This window comes from Felis catus, chromosome E3, assembly GCF_018350175.1.
Source record: "Felis catus isolate Fca126 chromosome E3, F.catus_Fca126_mat1.0, whole genome shotgun sequence".
NCBI classification, from domain to species: Eukaryota; Metazoa; Chordata; class Mammalia; order Carnivora; family Felidae; genus Felis; species Felis catus.
Genome location: NC_058383.1, coordinates 11,114,563 through 11,131,217, shown reverse-complemented (window position 1 = coordinate 11,131,217; position 16,655 = coordinate 11,114,563). Strand labels below are relative to the sequence as shown.

At 45.4% G+C, this 16,655-nt stretch overlaps 1 protein-coding gene and 1 long non-coding RNA gene across 8 annotated transcripts in view; one reads left to right on the top strand and one right to left on the bottom strand.

The window, feature by feature from the left end:
* Window positions 1-8,964, bottom strand: part of RCC1L (RCC1 like) — a 34,313-nt gene extending 25,349 nt beyond the window's left edge. For 2 of the 7 annotated variants that reach the window (XM_045048206.1, XM_045048208.1), the window contains exons 1-3: window positions 8,569-8,961; window positions 3,402-3,531; window positions 260-388 (exon numbers count right to left, since the gene is read on the bottom strand). In XM_045048206.1, coding sequence (XP_044904141.1) covers window positions 260-388; window positions 3,402-3,531; window positions 8,569-8,889 — 580 coding nt within the window. In that variant the 5' untranslated portion in view covers window positions 8,890-8,961. Of the gene's footprint in view, window positions 1-259; window positions 389-3,401; window positions 3,532-8,568 lie in introns of all 7 variants that reach the window. The other 5 variants (XM_023246383.2, XM_011290469.3, XM_045048207.1 and 2 more) reach the window with 5 other exon arrangements.
* On the top strand, window positions 388-2,035 carry LOC109495169. Its single transcript, XR_002738831.2, has 2 exons — window positions 388-945; window positions 1,148-2,035. It is a non-coding gene; the product is annotated as an uncharacterized LOC109495169 (long non-coding RNA).
* Window positions 8,965-16,655: the final 7,691 nt, after the last annotated feature.

The window sequence follows — 16,655 nt, the reverse complement described above, 5'->3', positions numbered from 1 at the left end:
AGCCCAGCTCGGGGACTGCGGTATGCGCGGTCACATTTCCAAATCCCTAAGGTTCTCGAAGACTCGCAGAGAGGAGAGAACACAAAAGAGCCAGCAGAGTCTGCCCAACGTGGTGACCCTGAGTCATCCTACCGATTCGCCGGGGAAGGGCCAACAGCCTCACTGATGAGGTGCGGTTCAAGCAAACGCGCCACTGTGCACCCAAGGGCAACCGCGCGGCTCCCCCACTCCCCCGGGAACCCGGAGCAGGCCGGTTCACCTCCTTCGCGGTCTGTGAGGATGAGGGAATGGGCTCTGCCGCACGAGACCTGCAGCACCTGCGTGTCCTGGGGTCTGTCCAGAGGCAGCGGCACAGGCGAGGGCTCCAGCACATACTCGTATCCCCTGGCTGAAACGAGGACGGCCAGCGTCACAGCACGTCACGCTGGCGGAGAGGCACAGCGCTTCGGCCGTTAGACATCACCCCCCACACCACACTGCCCCGCGGCCAGAGATCAGAGCGGCGACTCAAGGCACGCAGGCGAGGGGCAGAGCGAAGCCCAGAGGCCCAGTCCCCACTTCTGGACCCACGACACCCTCCAGGACGCATCGGGCGGCTGAAAATCAGAGTCTAATCAGCCTCCCCGCGTCAGCGAGCACCGCTTGCGCCCCAAGAAAGGAAAGCACTTTGCTCCTGTCATACCCACTACCATTTCTCAGGAAGGAAAAAACAGCAACATATACTGGACGACACCGCTTCCGTTAAAGCTGCTTACGCTAGAAGGAGGCGGAGAGAGCGCGTAGAGGCATCCGCGTGCCTATGCGCTAAATCCCTCTAGAAGGAGACGCTGGAAGCTGTGGACACAGGTTGTCTTCCCGGGGAAAAACCGCGTGGCGTGGCTAGGAGGGCAGAGGCAGAGAGCAGCCTTTTCACCATACATTCTACCCACTGTTGGGATTCTAAAGGTACACGAATACGCTCTCTAGTCAAAAAAAAAATTTTTTAGGGGCAGCTGGCCGGTTCAATCGGTAGTGCGTGCGACTTGATCTCAGGGATTGTGAGTTCGAGCCCCATGTTGGGTGTAGGGCTTTAGTTAATTAATTAATTAACTAATTAGGAATTTCTCATTTAATTTAATTTTATCATCTTTTTTTTTTTTTTTTTTAGGAAAATGTGAATTTTAAATAAGCAAGTAAGGGAGAACGTTTTTTAGAAGTCACTCTACAGAAGAACCCTAATGTTCTTTACAATCCTGCAGGAGAAGCCAGAACGGCCTACGTGGGGAATTCCCCTTACAGGTTTTAAACAAAGAGCTTCTCATTTTAACATCTGTAATGTTGACTGAGGTTAAGGTCTGCGAGTACCAGTTCTCAACTTGTCACTAACAACTCCCGTGGTTTCTCCTATGGACCCCGTGTTTAAAAAGACTCTACCGAAACAATGGCACTGTTACGGTCACAAGAGCACACTTGCTCATTTGTATTCATCAGTGACTGATAGAATATTCAGAGAGACCTTTCGATCAGCATGGAGTAACTGCTTTATCACTATGAGATGATGTCATTCGAGGCAAAATCAAAAGAAACTGGGCAATGCTGTCAGCAGACGCAGCCTTATTAGCTGAAAATATGTGGTGCTTCCAAATACTAAAGAGTGACTCACATACCCCATTACTATCTGCATAGAGCCCGAAGGGCCTGGGAAGCAGTAATTACCTAACATTTAAAAGGAATCTGGCTCTAAAAAAGAGGGGAGGGAGGGAAGGAAGGAAGGAAGGAAAGAGGGAAGGGTTGGAGGGTCAGTGGGTGGGTCCAGCTCTAAATGCAGCCATCAATTGACAGGAAATACAGAGGACAGAGGATCGTGTTAAATGGCACCACAGGGATACATTCAGCAAACTCCAGACTGGAGAATTCTATAGGGTAACCAATGTGATTTCTCTTCTTTTTGTTTTTATTTTTTAAAGATTTTATTTTTACATAGTCTCTGCCCAACCGACTGAGCCAGCCAGGCGCCCCTCGTTTCTTTGTTTCACAAATAAAGCTGGATGACTTCGTTGCCAAAGTCATTTCTTCGGCCAATAAGCTTCAAGGAAAAAAAGATTAAAATAGACTTAAAAGAAGTCTTATCAACGGGGGGGCGCCTGGCTGGCTGAGTCGGGACAGCCTGTGACTCTTGGTGTCCCCTGAGTTCCAGCCCCACGCTGGTGTGGAGTCTACTTAAATAAATAAATCTGTACATACATGCGTACATTGGTCTTATCAACTGATTGCAATGCCGGGACCTTATCTGGATACTGATTCAAACAAATGTTTAAAAACTGAAATAAAAATCTACCGACATTGATGAGACAACTGACCGCTTGAACACTGACTGGATATTTGATAATATGAAGGGATTGTGTTGTTCATTATTTTTATGCACTTGCTGTTTTTTTTTTTTTTAATTTTTTTTTCAACGTTTATTTATTTTTTTTGGAACAGAGAGAGACAGAGCATGAACGGGGGAGGGGCAGAGAGAGAGGGAGACACAGAATTGGAAACAGGCTCCAGGCTCTGAGCCATCAGCCCAGAGCCCGACGCGGGGCTCGAACTCACGGACCGCGAGATCGTGACCTGGCTAAAGTCGGACGCTTAACCGACTGCGCCACCCAGGCGCCCCTGCACTTGCTGTTTTTTAAGGGTCTTTTATTTATTTATTTTTCAGATACATACTGAAATGTTTACTAATGAAATTAACAATGTTGGGATTTGCTTCAAAACAAATCAGGATTGAGTTGGAAACTGAAGCTGGCCACAGGACATGGCATGCTTTACAGGACTCGGCCCATGTCTGTGCGTGCCTCTAGGTGCTCCCAGTAAAGGGCACAGCAAATGGAATGTGGCATCTCACAGCCGAGACTTCAGGACTGACTTATAAAAGACTCTCGATATAAAACTAAGTGGGAAAAGGCAGAAAACATACAGTGATCCAAATTGTGCAAAACAAAGGCACATGACTAAGAGAACAAGGAAACAACAAAAAGGTTTATCCAGGCGGTAAAGGTACAGCCGGCCCCCCCTTAACCGTGTGAGATACATTCCAAGACCCCCAGTGGATGCCTGAAACCTCAGATAGGACCAAACCCCATATATACTGTTTTTTCCTGTACGTACGTACGTATCCATGATAAAGGATAAGTTATAAACTAGACTCAAAAAGAGGAATATCCTTGCTTATCAGCAAATGCTCTTTAGCCTAAAGGTTCAGTGTTCTTCCCAATGAGGCTGATAATCTAGTCCAGATGGTCTCAAATAACATCCGTTTAAGACGCTATCTTTTCTGTTGTCCCAGTCTGGCTTATGTAATCATGTTCTGGAAAACAAAAGGGAGCTCTCTCAGACCAATCACGGCACAGGGAAGCCAAGGTGAGAACACTCACTAGTATCCTTGCGGCTCCTGTGAAATCCAAGCTGGGAATCTTTGTTGAGTCCCATGCCCCAGACTTTCGTAACATCCTTGGTTTTAGAGGACAGCAATGTGAATCCGTAGCCACAGGCAGCAGATGAAATCTGAAAAAGAGTTCCATGAAACACTGATTTGTGATAATCGAGTTTTCTCAGCAATAAATGAAGGTTCTTTACCCAAAGAACACGTGCTATTAACGTAGCGAGTTAACATTTTCCTTTAAGATTTCCTTTTTAATTAATCTCTACACCCAACATGGGGCTCGAACTACAATCCCTGAAATCAAGGGTCCCATATTCTACCAACTGAGCCAGCCAGGTACCCCAAGTATAGCGACTAACATTTGCCGAACATTTGTTGTGTTGATATGTAGTATCTCACTTAATCTTCGGAAACACCCGAGAACGAGTTATTGTCATCAACCCCATTCACCACGACACGGTCTTACATGGTAGTAAAGTGAAAACTGCCTTTGTTTGAATCTCAGGTCTACCCCTTACCAGCTCTGTGACCTGAGACAGATCACCTCTCTGTAAAACAGAAATAGTGATAGCGTCTCTCGTACTGGGTTGTTGTAAGGACTAAATGAGTTAATAAAGCTGAAGCCTTATGATAAATAGTATGTGACTTCACCTAGAGCTCTACAATGTCCTGGTAATTATTATTGTTGTAGTAATAACAGTACTCTGCAGATGGGAAAACTGAGGTTCCTAGAGATTAACTACAGGCTATTGCTTCCAGAGAGCATGCTCTTAGCCCTTACGTGGCACTGTGACATTCTCAAACCAGGGCCTGAAGAAGAATTCGTATCACAGCTACGGTGAATTTATTTATTATTTTTTTAAGATTTTTTTTTAATGTTTTAATTTATTTTTGAGACAGAGAGAGACAGAGCATGAGCAGGGGAGGGGCAGAGAGAGAGGGAGACACAGAATCGGAAGCAGGCTCCAGGCTCCGAGCTGTCAGCACAGAGCCCGATGCGGGGCTCGAACTCACGGATCCCGAGATCGTGACCTGAGCCGAAGTCGGATGCTCAACCGACTGAGCCACCCAGGCGCCCCAACATTTTTTTCATCTCTGTACCCAACACAGGGCTCAAACTCACAAACCTGCGATCAACAGTCGTGTGCTCCTCCGACTGAGCAAGCCAGGTGCCCCCAAAATATTTCTTTTAAATGTGGTTTGCTTTTGCCTTGTTTTGTTGTCATCCACATGTGATTTTCCCCTCCTGTTGCCTTGTGATATTTTCTCCCACAATTTCCGTATGGAACTTACACACATGCAGCCACGTTCAAAAAACCTCAGTTCTCTGGCCTTCTGGAGCCCCTACCCTTCTGGAATGGCTCCAACTCCACAGAAATGACCCAGTGAGGAAGCAGGAGACACAGAAAAGGACTAAATCCTAAGGTGATACCCGGCACACTACAACTATTCTCTTTGCTTGTGATCATCTGTTTATTCAACAGCCAACAAATATCTCCTAAGTACCTACTTTAATATTAAATCTACTAACAGGCAAAAGGACTTTGAACGATACCTACACACAGTCAACATTACATAATTTTTGTGGTAACGTGCCCTCGGGGGACTTCCAACTATGGCGGTATGAAGAGGTTAGCAAATCTCTCCCCCCCCAAAAAAGTACAGAATTGGACAAAATTGTGAAACAACAACAACCAAAAACAAACAAACAAACAAAAAAACCTCAACCATTTCAGGGATGGAGAAGTCAAAGGCAAATAGACTGAGAAATGTTTACTTGTGAAGCGCTGGGGTAGCTCAGCTGGTTAAGCATCCAACCAACTCTTGATTTCAGCTCAGGTCATGATCTTACGGTTTGTGAGTTCGAGCCCCGTGTCAGGTTGACAGTGTAGAGCCTGCTTGGGATTCTCTCCTTCCCTCTCTCTCTCTCTGCCCCTCCCCTGCCTGCGTGCATGCTCTCTCTTTCTGAAAATAAATAAATAAACATTAAAAAAAGAGGAGGAAATGTTTGTTTGTGAAAGACTGCTAGAACTTCAGGCAACAAGGGCGGGAGTCTGCAGATTTCCCGTCTTGGGCTGTACCATCTACTCCAGCTCAGCGCACAAGTTTGAAAAGGCCAGGGTTGATCACCTTTGTGGCCAGGAAGGAAAGACTTACTTTAGGATGTAAGGTGAAACCTCATGCCTGGCAGTGAACTCAGCGGGAAACAAACAAGGAGAACAAACGCACAACTCAGCCAGTCTGTGGTTGCGATCCTGACCGGGGCAAGGGGAGAGGAAGACCAGCCAGAAGGGTAATGGAACGATCCTGGAAATGAAGCTGTCACAGAAGGCTCTCCACACATCCACGGCTGACAGGCAAACTCCACGAGAGTCTCCATGGGAGACCTGAGCACCCAGGGCCACGTAAAGCTGAGGCGGACACGAGAACAGCCTGATCGCTGAACGTGGTCTCCAAACCTATACTCAGAATCCAAGGTAGAAGGTAGAAACCTTAGAAGCCCAAAGCGTTTGAGCACAACCTCTGCCCAAGTCATCGGCTGACCGCAAAAGTACACGGATGGGGGTGACACTCAAGAAGCCAGGCTAAAAAAAGGAGGGGGAGGGAGACAAATCAAAAACCTGAACAAAGACATCAGTGGCCGTTCCCCGCAGGGGAGATGGATTCTACAGATGAAGCACATACAAGTTACTTAAAAAACCAAAAACAAACAAACAAAAAAAAAACCTCAAGGGAAAAATATCAGAATCCAAAGTCATTATAAAGTATCACCCAGAAGTCCAGGTTTTAACCAAAAAGTAAAAGAATTGCAAAGAAACAAGAAAGTGTGAACTATACAGAAGGGACAAAAGCAGCTGACAGAAACCAACACTAAGGGGACACATGCTGGATTTATCAAAGACTTCAATAAACCACTGTTCAAACAATATTTTAAAACCGTGTTTAAAGAACGAAAGGAAAACATGATGACAATGACTTCACAGCTATGGAATCTGAATGTAAAAATAAAAACATTAACAAGTTAAATGGGGGAGGGGGCGAGGGACACCTGGCTGACTCAATGGGTACAGCATCTGACTCTTGATCCCAGTGTCATGAGTTCAAGCCCCACGGTGGATACGGAGCCTACTTTAAAAAGTTAAACGGAATTTCTAGGGTTGTAAAGTACAGTAACAAAGAGAAAGAATTCTCTAACAGGCTCAGCAGCTGATGTGAGATGGCAGAAGAACGAAGCAGTTCACTTGAAGAAATATCAAGTGAAATTATTCATTCCGAAGAACAGGGCGTAAAAAGAAGAAAAAAGAACAGTGACTCAGAGACCTATGACCTAGGACACAACATCAAGTGTACCAACATCTATGTAATTAGAGTCCCAGGAGGGCAAGAGAGAAAGGGGAGGAGGAGGAAAAAAAAAAAAAAAAAGATGGCAGAAAACTTACAAATTTTGTGAAAACATAAACCTGCAGATCAAAGCTACTCAATAAATCACAGTTAAACTGTTGACAGGCAAAGAGAAAAATCCTGAAGGCATCAAAAGAAAATGGACTCAGCAAGGACAAGGGAACAGTAAGTTTAACAGCTAAGTTCTTATCAGAAACAAGGGAGACCAGAAACCAGAATGACATACTCAAAGTGCTGAAAAGATAAAAACTGTCCACCAAGAATGAATTCTGATAGCAGGAAAGGCCCAAACACAGACTGAGCGAATTCAGTAGACCTGCCCTAACAAGTCCTGAAGGGGGGCCTTCAGGCTGAAATGAAATGACAGAGCACCCGTTGGCGGAATTATAAGGGTAACTATAAAGCACTGCATGAATAAATCTCTTCTCTTTCTGTCTCTTAAATGATTTAAAAGACAATTGCATAAAATAATAATGGTAAAATTGTATTACTGGGCTTAAAATGTATGAAGATGTAATGTGTATCACAATAACCACATAAAGGGGAGAGGCAGAAATGGAGCTTTGCTCGAACAAAGTTGCTCTAGTTTTTTCAGAATTAGGTCACTATTAACCTAAAGGAGACTATGATAAGTTAAGACAGATATTATAACCTCAAGAAAGACCTCCTCAAATGTACAGCAAAACACCCAACAAAGGGATTTAAAAGGTACACTAGAAAATACCTATTTAACACAAAAGAAGGGAGCAAAGGACGAACAGAGAAACAAGAAAGACATAGCAAAATGGCACATGTGATCCAACCACCTCGGTAATTACATTAAAAGGATATGGACTGAGCGACATCAGTGAAAATGGAAGGGCAACAAAGAACTGGCAAGCGTCAGAACCAATTTTTTCAGAACTCTGAAAATTACCCGAAGACTTAAAGCAATCTAGGGAATGTTTACTCAAGAAAAGCAGCTTACTTAAGAACCGCAAGCTCTGCAGCATTTTAACTTGACCTATTCCCATCCACCTCTGCTCAGCTCTGCAGTGGCTCTGAAAACCAACAGCTCACAATTACAGCGCAAGCCAGCGGTCTTGCAGCCACCGGAGGGGTCAGAAAGGGACTGAAGCAACTTCAAAGCTCCACTCCCGGAGCATTCCCATCCATCTGTCTGGTGGATCCCCGGAAGACTCCATTCACAAGGCTCCATTGATTTGACCTGACCCAGATATCACTCGGTGCGAACAGCCTTTACCCCCAGGGATATTTGTTGAAAACAATCAGCGGCTAACGACGAACACTGCAGCTGCCTGAGCAAATAATATTTTAGCCGAGAAGTTACCGACTAACTTGACCTGACATCAACTCCGCCAACAGCCGAACACACATCCCTTTTCAGGCACACGTGGAACATTCTCTAGGGTAGACCGTACGCTAGGCTACGAAACAAAGTGTCGATACATTTAAGAGGGCTGAAAATAAAGAAGGTATATTCTGTAGCCACAACGAAATTAAACTGTAACTGATCACAACCCCGTCTCCGGGGGTGACGTGCGAAGGACGCCAGTCGGGCACAAAACGGGCACGTTTCGGCCAATCGATAAATGCGAGCAGCGCCCTAACGCCTTCCCCTGCCGGGCCTGCAGCCCGCTCGAGGGTCCTCCTCCCTGACGTCGGACCACCCGGCTTCCCAACTTCTCGCAAAGGGCCTCGGGGAGCAGCGGCGGAGGCCGGAGGGCGCGACCGAGAGAGGGAGGCGCGGCCCGCACCTTCTGGTCCAGCTCCAGGCGGTAGGGCACAGGTTGGATCCTGCGTCGCGGCCGCGAGCCGGCGCGAGGCTCAGGCCCCGCGCCGGGCAGCACGAAGGTGGGCACGCCCAGCGCCCCCGAGAAGCTGAAGCCCCACACGAAGATGCGGTCGGCACGGGCCGCGCGCTCGCCCACATATTGGAACACGGGCGTGTCTGCCTCGCGCGGGCTCCGCGAGCGCCCGGCCGCCGTCCAGTGCCCTCGCCCCGGCCTCAGCTCCGGTCCCGATCCGCTCAGCCGCCACCCCAGCCGAACCCTGGCGGCCAGCGCCACCAGCCTCATCCTCAGCTCCACGCCTCAGCGCCTCCTGGGCGCCGCCATCTTGCGTGACCCTTGGCCCCACCCCGTGACGTCAGAGTCCGAGGCCACGTCGCCTACTGGCTGAAGGCAAAGGCGCCGAGGGCTGCCATTGGCTGAAGGGAGGCGGGGGGCGGGGCGGGGCGGAACCTGGGAGGGGCGGGCCTAAGTGGGCGGAGTGCCGGGCTGGGGGTTCGGTCACTGATCTGCGCTCCTGAGCGCGGTCGGTCTCCGAGCTGCGCAGCCGGCCGAACGCCTCGTTATTGAGCTCCGGCAGGAGCGGAAGGCCTTTGTTGCTTGTCGATTAGCAGAGGTAAAACTTAGGGGTGGCCCGCTCTGCGCGACTCCCTCATGGTGGTCTCCCCTTGTCCCTGTTTTCCTGCCGTGTCGCAGCCTTCCCGTCCGCTTCCAGGACAACCAGTCGTACTCCAGCCAGAGCGCGCTAGAGTGCAGCTCTTACGGGCGCGGGCTCTGACCCTGACCCTGACCCTGCAGCCTTCCAGAGTGCTTCCTCTTCCCCAGCTCAACTCGCCCCACAGCCCCGCACGCCACTGGAGTCAGGTAGCTTTACTTGTAATTTCCGAATCCCAGGGCCGCTTCAGGCCTCCCTGCTTTTGCACAGAGTGCCTCGAATGTTCTTCCCGCCGCCCTCTTCCCTGCAGATGTCTGGCAGACTCCTGCTAAGATCCGGCACCTCCTCAGAAGTTCCGTGAAGGAACCTGGGGACCTGGGTCTAGTCCTGGCTCTGCTACTGACTTGATAGGTATCGTTAGCAAGTTGTGTCCTTTTCTCTGGATCACACCTCTATAGGAAGGTTTAAAAAGAAAAAAATCAAAACGTGAAATGAATTTTTTTAAGTGAATGAGATATCTAGACTTGACCTCTTACAGCCCGTTATGATCCATGATAGATGTTCCCAAATACTAGTCCCTAATGCTGAGGACAGACTGTCCCGAAACTGGGGGCCCCAGAGGATGGTAGCGTTCCAGAACAGCAGAGCCAGGTAGCTGGACTTCGTCGTCACAGGTAAGGTAGGTAGACTTGGTAGATGAAGCGAGGACAGGGTGGCAACCGCAGTGGCCATGACACCAGCGATCTATGCCGTTGGCTCTCTGACCATGATATTCCAAAGGATGAGGTATACGGGCCGACAGCTACAGTGCTGCCTTGACTTGAGGAACCAGAAAAAATCTGACCCAGTTCTCAGACCAGAGTCCAGCAATTGTAAGGGAGGTAGAATCCACTAGAGGAAGGACCTCGTAGAGCCAGCACAAGTAGAGGCAATACTCTAATCATTCCCCAAAGGCATTTGTGGTTATTTACCAGAGTTATACACTGGAGAAATGTGTGCAGTGACCCCAGAGAACCTGAAACGCTAGCAAGGACCCCAGTTAGAGTGGGAGCTTATGGGGCCAGGCAGAGGCATGTCTCTCAGTGGGTCAGGGTGTGCATGGACCCACCCTGTGGAAATTTCCTTGGTTCTGAGCACACAATGAGGACAGACATACTCAGCAGGAGGTTCCCTCCTCCTGTCTTGACTCAGCCAGCATTAAATCAGAAGCCATACTGCAAGCCCGGGTGGAATTGTAGACCTGAGTGCCATCCTCAAAGATGAGGATTCAGGGGTGGTGGTTCCCCGTCTTAACCCCATTCAGTTCACTTGTTTGGCTCCTGCAAAAACCCGATGGAGCATGGCAGGCAATGGTAATGAACTACATAAACTTAGCCAAGGGCATATAGCCCAATCATCACTGCTGTGCCAAGGGTAGCGTTTTACTGGGCCAGATCAACACAGCTTCTGAAACTTAACTATGGGATACTGATCTGGTGGATGGGTTTTTCAATTCCAATGGTAAAGACGCTCAAAGGCAGTTTGCCTGTATGTAAGAAGGACAGTATTGGGGCGCCTGGGTGGCTCAGTCGATTAATCATCTGACTTCGGCTCAGGTCATGATCTTACAGCTTGTGGGTTTGAGCTCCACACTGGGCTCTGTGCTGACAGCTCAGAGCCTGGAGCCTGCTTCAGATTCTGTGTCTCCCTCTCTCTGCCCCTTCCCTGCTCACTCTCTGTCTCTGCCTCTCTCTTTCTCTCTTGCTCTCTCTCAAAAATAAATAAACATTTAAGAAAAAAAAAAGGACAGTATTGTACATTAACTTTCCCTGCCCTTTCACTCCTGGTACCTCCCAAATTAAGTATCTGTGTACAAGATCTTGTCTCCAGCTCTGCTTTTATTTATCAATCTGAGACATATATTGATAAAGAAGAATTATGTAAATGTGATCACACTGGTGAGGGTTCTCCAGAGAAACAGAACTAGTAGAAACAGGAGTCCCATGATCCACCTGCAAGCTGAACACTCAGGAGAGCCAAAGGTATAGTTCCCAGTCTGGGTACAAAGGTCTGAGAACCAGGCACAGTGGTGTAAGTCCCAGGTCAAGGTCAGGAGACTGACGCTCCAGCTCAAACAGCCAGGCAGAGAGAGAATTCAACCTTCCTCTGCCTTTTTTGCTCCGTTCCGGCCCTCAGTGGGTTGGACCCTCAGTGGGTTGGGTGTGGCCCACACATTGGAGAAGGCAATCGTTATCTGGTCTGCCAATTCAAATGCTAATAATGTCTTCCAGAAACACCTTCACAGACACACTCAGAAATAATGTTTAACCGTCAGTCTGGGCATCCCATAGCCCAGCCAAGTTGATGTATTTAATAGCATAATTAACCATCTCAATTATTAACATAGTTATAGAATGCTTATTCATGAAATGTGTATCCGGTTTTCAACTGTTCTCGCACAAACAGGACCATCCTTTTATCTGAGTTCATGGCCTCAAGTATCTGTTCTTTTACTGGCCATGATGATAGATTCTTCTTTTTAAAACATCCTTACTTGTCAGAATTTAAAAATTGATAACCCAGGGGCGCCTGGGTGGCTCAGTCAGTTAAGCTTCCGACTTCAGCTCAGGTCATGATCTCGGTGCTGTGCTGACAGCTCAGAGCCTGGAGCCTGCTTCGGATTCTGTCTGTCTGTCTGTCTGTCTGTCTCTCTCTCTCTCTCTCCCCCCCCCTCCCCTGCTCACACTCTGTCTCACTATCTCTCAAAAATAAATAAGCATTAAAAAAATGTTTTTTAATTGATAACCCTATGTAGGTCCCTTAAATTTATGGTAAAGATTTATTTATTTTTATTTTTTATTATTAAAGATTTATTTTTTATTTAAAGATTATTTTTAAAGATTTTATTTTTATTTTTTAAAGATTTTATTTTTTTAGGGGCGCCTGGGTGGCTCAGTCGGTTAAGCATCCGACTCTTGATTTTGGCTCAGGTCTTCATCTCATGGTCCGTGGATTTGAGCCCCACGCCGGGCTCCACACTGACAGCGCAGAGCCTGCTTGGATGGGTTCTCTCCCCCCACCCCTCTCAAAAATAAATAAATAAATTTTAAAATTAAAAAAAAAAAACATTTTTTTAAGTAATCTCTACACCCAACATGGGGCCCGAGATCAAGAGTCATGTACTCCATCAACGGAGCCAGCCAGCTGCCACTGGTCTCTTGAATTTATAGAACATTTGACTGTTAAGGTATATCCAAAAGATAGAAGCATTAGTTTGAGATTAAGGGGACAAGAGGCACAGTGATGAATTCTGCAATGTGAGCCACAGCCACTAGGTGGCAATGCTTGCCCATCAATTTTGTGTCTCTCGTTCACCAAGAAATGGGATAAAATCGACTAAAAGCCGGTTTTGCCAATGAAGCGCTGGGTCTGTAGTGACAACTGGGCCTTTATATTTTACTATCAAAACCTGGTTGTTTTATATACTGGCTGTATGCTAATTCTTGCGTTTCTGTCCATATTGTTGCTGGGGAAAAAGATGGTCCTACAGTGAAATATCAGCTCCCCTGGAGTATTAAAATATCTACTAGTGTTAACCAAGCTCAGTTTTTCCCCCCACCTATGATGACGTTTTCCTGTAGACGTTCTCATTTCTTTGTTACATTGGGATAGCTGAAATTCTCTGGTCTGGGAAAGAGTGAACCTACTGAGCCATATATACTTTAATTATTGTTATTAACTTTTAATTATGCAATTAATATATGACGAAGTCTCTTTGTAAAATAATTACTTAAGTGATTTATAACGATAAAGGTAAAGGCTCCTTTTTTTCCCCCCGCCAGTGTTTATTTTTGAGAGACAGAGAGTGAGCAGGGGAGGAGCAGAAAGGGAGAGGGAGACATAGAATCCAAAGCAAACTCCAGGCTCCAAGCTGTCAGCACAGAGCCCAACGCAGGGCTTGAACTCACAAACTGTGAGATCATGACCTGAGCCGAAGTCGGACGCTTAACCAACTGAGCCACCCCGGACGCCCCTAAAGGGTAAGGGTTTCTTTAACCATAGCCCACATGTATCCATTGCCATAGAAAAAGTATTTTTCAGTTGTTCTTGCATGTGTGTTTAAAGAAAATGATGTAATATGTACCTCATTCTGCACCCTTGTCTTTTCACTCAAAACTATGTTGGAGATAATTTATTTATTCTTTTTTTAGTTTATTCATTTTATTTTGAGAGAGAGGGAGAGCATGAGCAGGACAGGGGCAGAGAGTGAGGGAGAGAGAAAGAGAGAGAATCCCAGGCAGGCAGCGTGAAGCCCAAACTCACAAACTATGAGATCATGACCTGAACCAAAATCAAGAGTCAGACACTTAACCAACTGAGCCCCCCAGGAGCCTCTATTGGAGATACTTTCATAGCAATTTGTTTTCACTTAGCCCATTCTTTTTCACTCTTGCATATTAGTATGAATAAGTCTTAGTTAACCATTCTTTTGGTGGATATTTGGGTTATTTCCTTTTTTTTTTTTTTTTTTTTTTGCTATTACAATATTACAGTGAATGTTCTGGTACATGTTTCCACTTGCACCTGTGTGAGGGTGTCTCTTGGGTAGATTCTGGCAGAACTGCCAGGTCATAGAAAATGCTCATTTTAACTTTTTTCTTTTTTTTTTTTTTTTTAAGTAGGTTCCACACCCAATGAGGGGCTTGAACTCATGACCCTGAGATCAAGAGTCCCACATTCTGCTGACTGAGCCACTCAGGTGCCCCTGGGAAATGCTCACTTTAAAATTTTTGATAGCTATTTTCAATTCGTTCTCCAAAAGTTGTGCTTCAGTAGTATGAGTTGATTCATTTTTTCTGTATACCCAGCACCTGATAGAAACTTTTTAAAATGTTTGTCAGCCCGATACCTAAAACATAGCTCTCATTGATTTTTTTTTTTTTTTCCCATTTCTATAATCTCTAGGAAGATCGAATACCTTGTGGTTACTGGTTACATGTTTCCTGTGCCAAGAATTGTTTGGCCATTCATATCCTTGGGCACATTTCTGTTGAATTGTCTCGTATTAATTTTGGGGAGTACTTGAGATGATCTGCATGAAACCTTTTGTTCTGAGTTGCAATATTTTCTCCCGTGTTTTTGCTTAATTTGTGGTGTCCTCCTTTCTACAAAATTTTATTTTCATGTAGTCAGCACTAATCTTATCCGCTAGAGCTTTTTTTTATTGTTTGCTTAGTTAGACTACCGATTATATAATATAATTATGTTGTATAATATTTGTAAAACACCTGATCTAGTACTGCACTTTTATTTTTTATATTTAGATATGGAGTTAACTTTTGTGAATGGTATGATTGTATATTTATTAATATTTTATCTGATATATGATTGTCCCCAAATAATTAACTGGCTCTAACAGACTTTAAAGATTTAAAATGTCATTTATTTATAGGGGCCCCTGAGTGGCTCCGTCAGTTAAATGTCTCACTGTTGATCTCAGCTCAGGTCTTGATCTCAGGGGCATGAATCCTACTTTAAAAAAATTTTTTTTAACGTTTAATTATTTTACAGAGAGAGAGACAGAGTGTGAGCAGGGGAGGGGCAGAGAGAGAGGGAGTCACAGAATCTGAAGCAGACTCCAGGCTCTGAGCTGTCAGCACAGAGCCTGATGTGGGACTTGAACCCATGAACCGTGAGATCATGACTTGAGCTGAAGTCCGACACTTAACCGACTGAGCCACCCGGGCGCCCAGGCATGAATCCTACTTTAAACAAACAAGTAAACAAATAAACAAAATGTCATTTATAACATATGATGCATTTCTATATACAGGGGTCAATTTTTGGAGTCTGTTCCTTCTGATCTTTTCTTGAACTAACATACAAGGGTTCCACGGCTACAGCTTCACACTATGCTTTGAGTTTTATTCAATCAAGTCCTCTTTGTTCTTTTACAAAATTGCCTTTGCTACTCATAATACTGCCATATAAATTTTAAAATCATCTTGTCAATTGCATGAAAGATCCCCCTGGGACTTTTGTTGGAACTAGATTAAATTCATGACCTAATTGAGATAAAATCACGAACAAATGCCGTTTAACAATCTTGAGTCTTCCCATATCACGTAAGTGTGTGTACTCTCTGCTTGAATGAATTCAACCCTTTGCTTATAGATAAATTCGTCTATCAGTTTTCTGAGAACAGAATCTTCCAAAGTTTTAGGGCAATAATCTCCAAATTACTTTGATTATATATCCATATGGGTAAAATTTGTGAGCATGAAAAAACACATGTGAATTATTTACACACATGACTGTCCTCATAGGTACTTTACGAAACATACGAAGATACTATGTAAATAGTGTGATAAAGATTAAAGAATATTTTTTTTAGTAAACAATAACTTTTAAATGAATGTCCTACTTTTTTTGATTTTTAAAGTTTATTTATTTATTTTGGAAGAGAGCGAGAGCATGCACCCGTGTGTGAGCACACAAGCAGGGGAGGCACAAAGAGAGAGAAAGAGAGAGAATCCCAAGCAGCTCCACACTCCATGCTTTGCCCAACGTGGGACTCCATCTCACAACCATGAGATCGTGACCTGAGCCGAAATCAAGAGTAGGATGCTCAACCCAACTGAGCCACCCAGGCACCCCTGTCCTGTTTTGTTTTCTAAACCATTTACTCTCATTAAAAATAGTAATGGTAAAAAAAAAAAAAAAAAATAGCAATGGTAGGAAGCTAGCAGTCGTAAGATGACGTGAGAAGAACAGTGTGACTGCATGTGCTTAACTTCATGATACAGAAATGTCAACGGCTGAGTCATCAATATCGGGGTAAATTTATGTACAATAAACTGCATTCATTTAAACTGTACAGTCTGATGAATTTTGAAAACTACTCACTTGTGCGAGCACCACGACAGTTGAGGTGCAGCACGGTTCCATCCCCCTAAAAGCATCTTCTCGTCCTTTGTGGTCAATCCCTTTTTCCACCGCCGGTGCTAGGAAATTGCTGTTTCCCCACACTGTGCGATACAGTTGATCTTTGAACGGTGGAGGGGTTGGGGTGCCCAGCCCCCATGCAGTCTAAAATCTGAGTGTAACTTCAGACTCCCCCAAAAAACTTATGTAGTAATAACCTACACTTGACTGGAAACCTTACTGACAACACAGTCAATTAGCATACATTGTATGTTGTATGCACTATATACACTGAATTCTTCCAGTAAAGTAAGCCAGGGAAAAGAAACAGTCAGGAAAATCATTAGGAAAATGCATTTACAGGGGCACCTGGGTGACTGAGTCATTTGAGTGTCAGGCTCTTGATTTCAATTCAGGTCATGATCCCAGGGTCATGGAATTGAGCCCCACATTGGGCTCCATGCTGAGGGCAGAGCCTGCTTGAGACTCTGTCGCC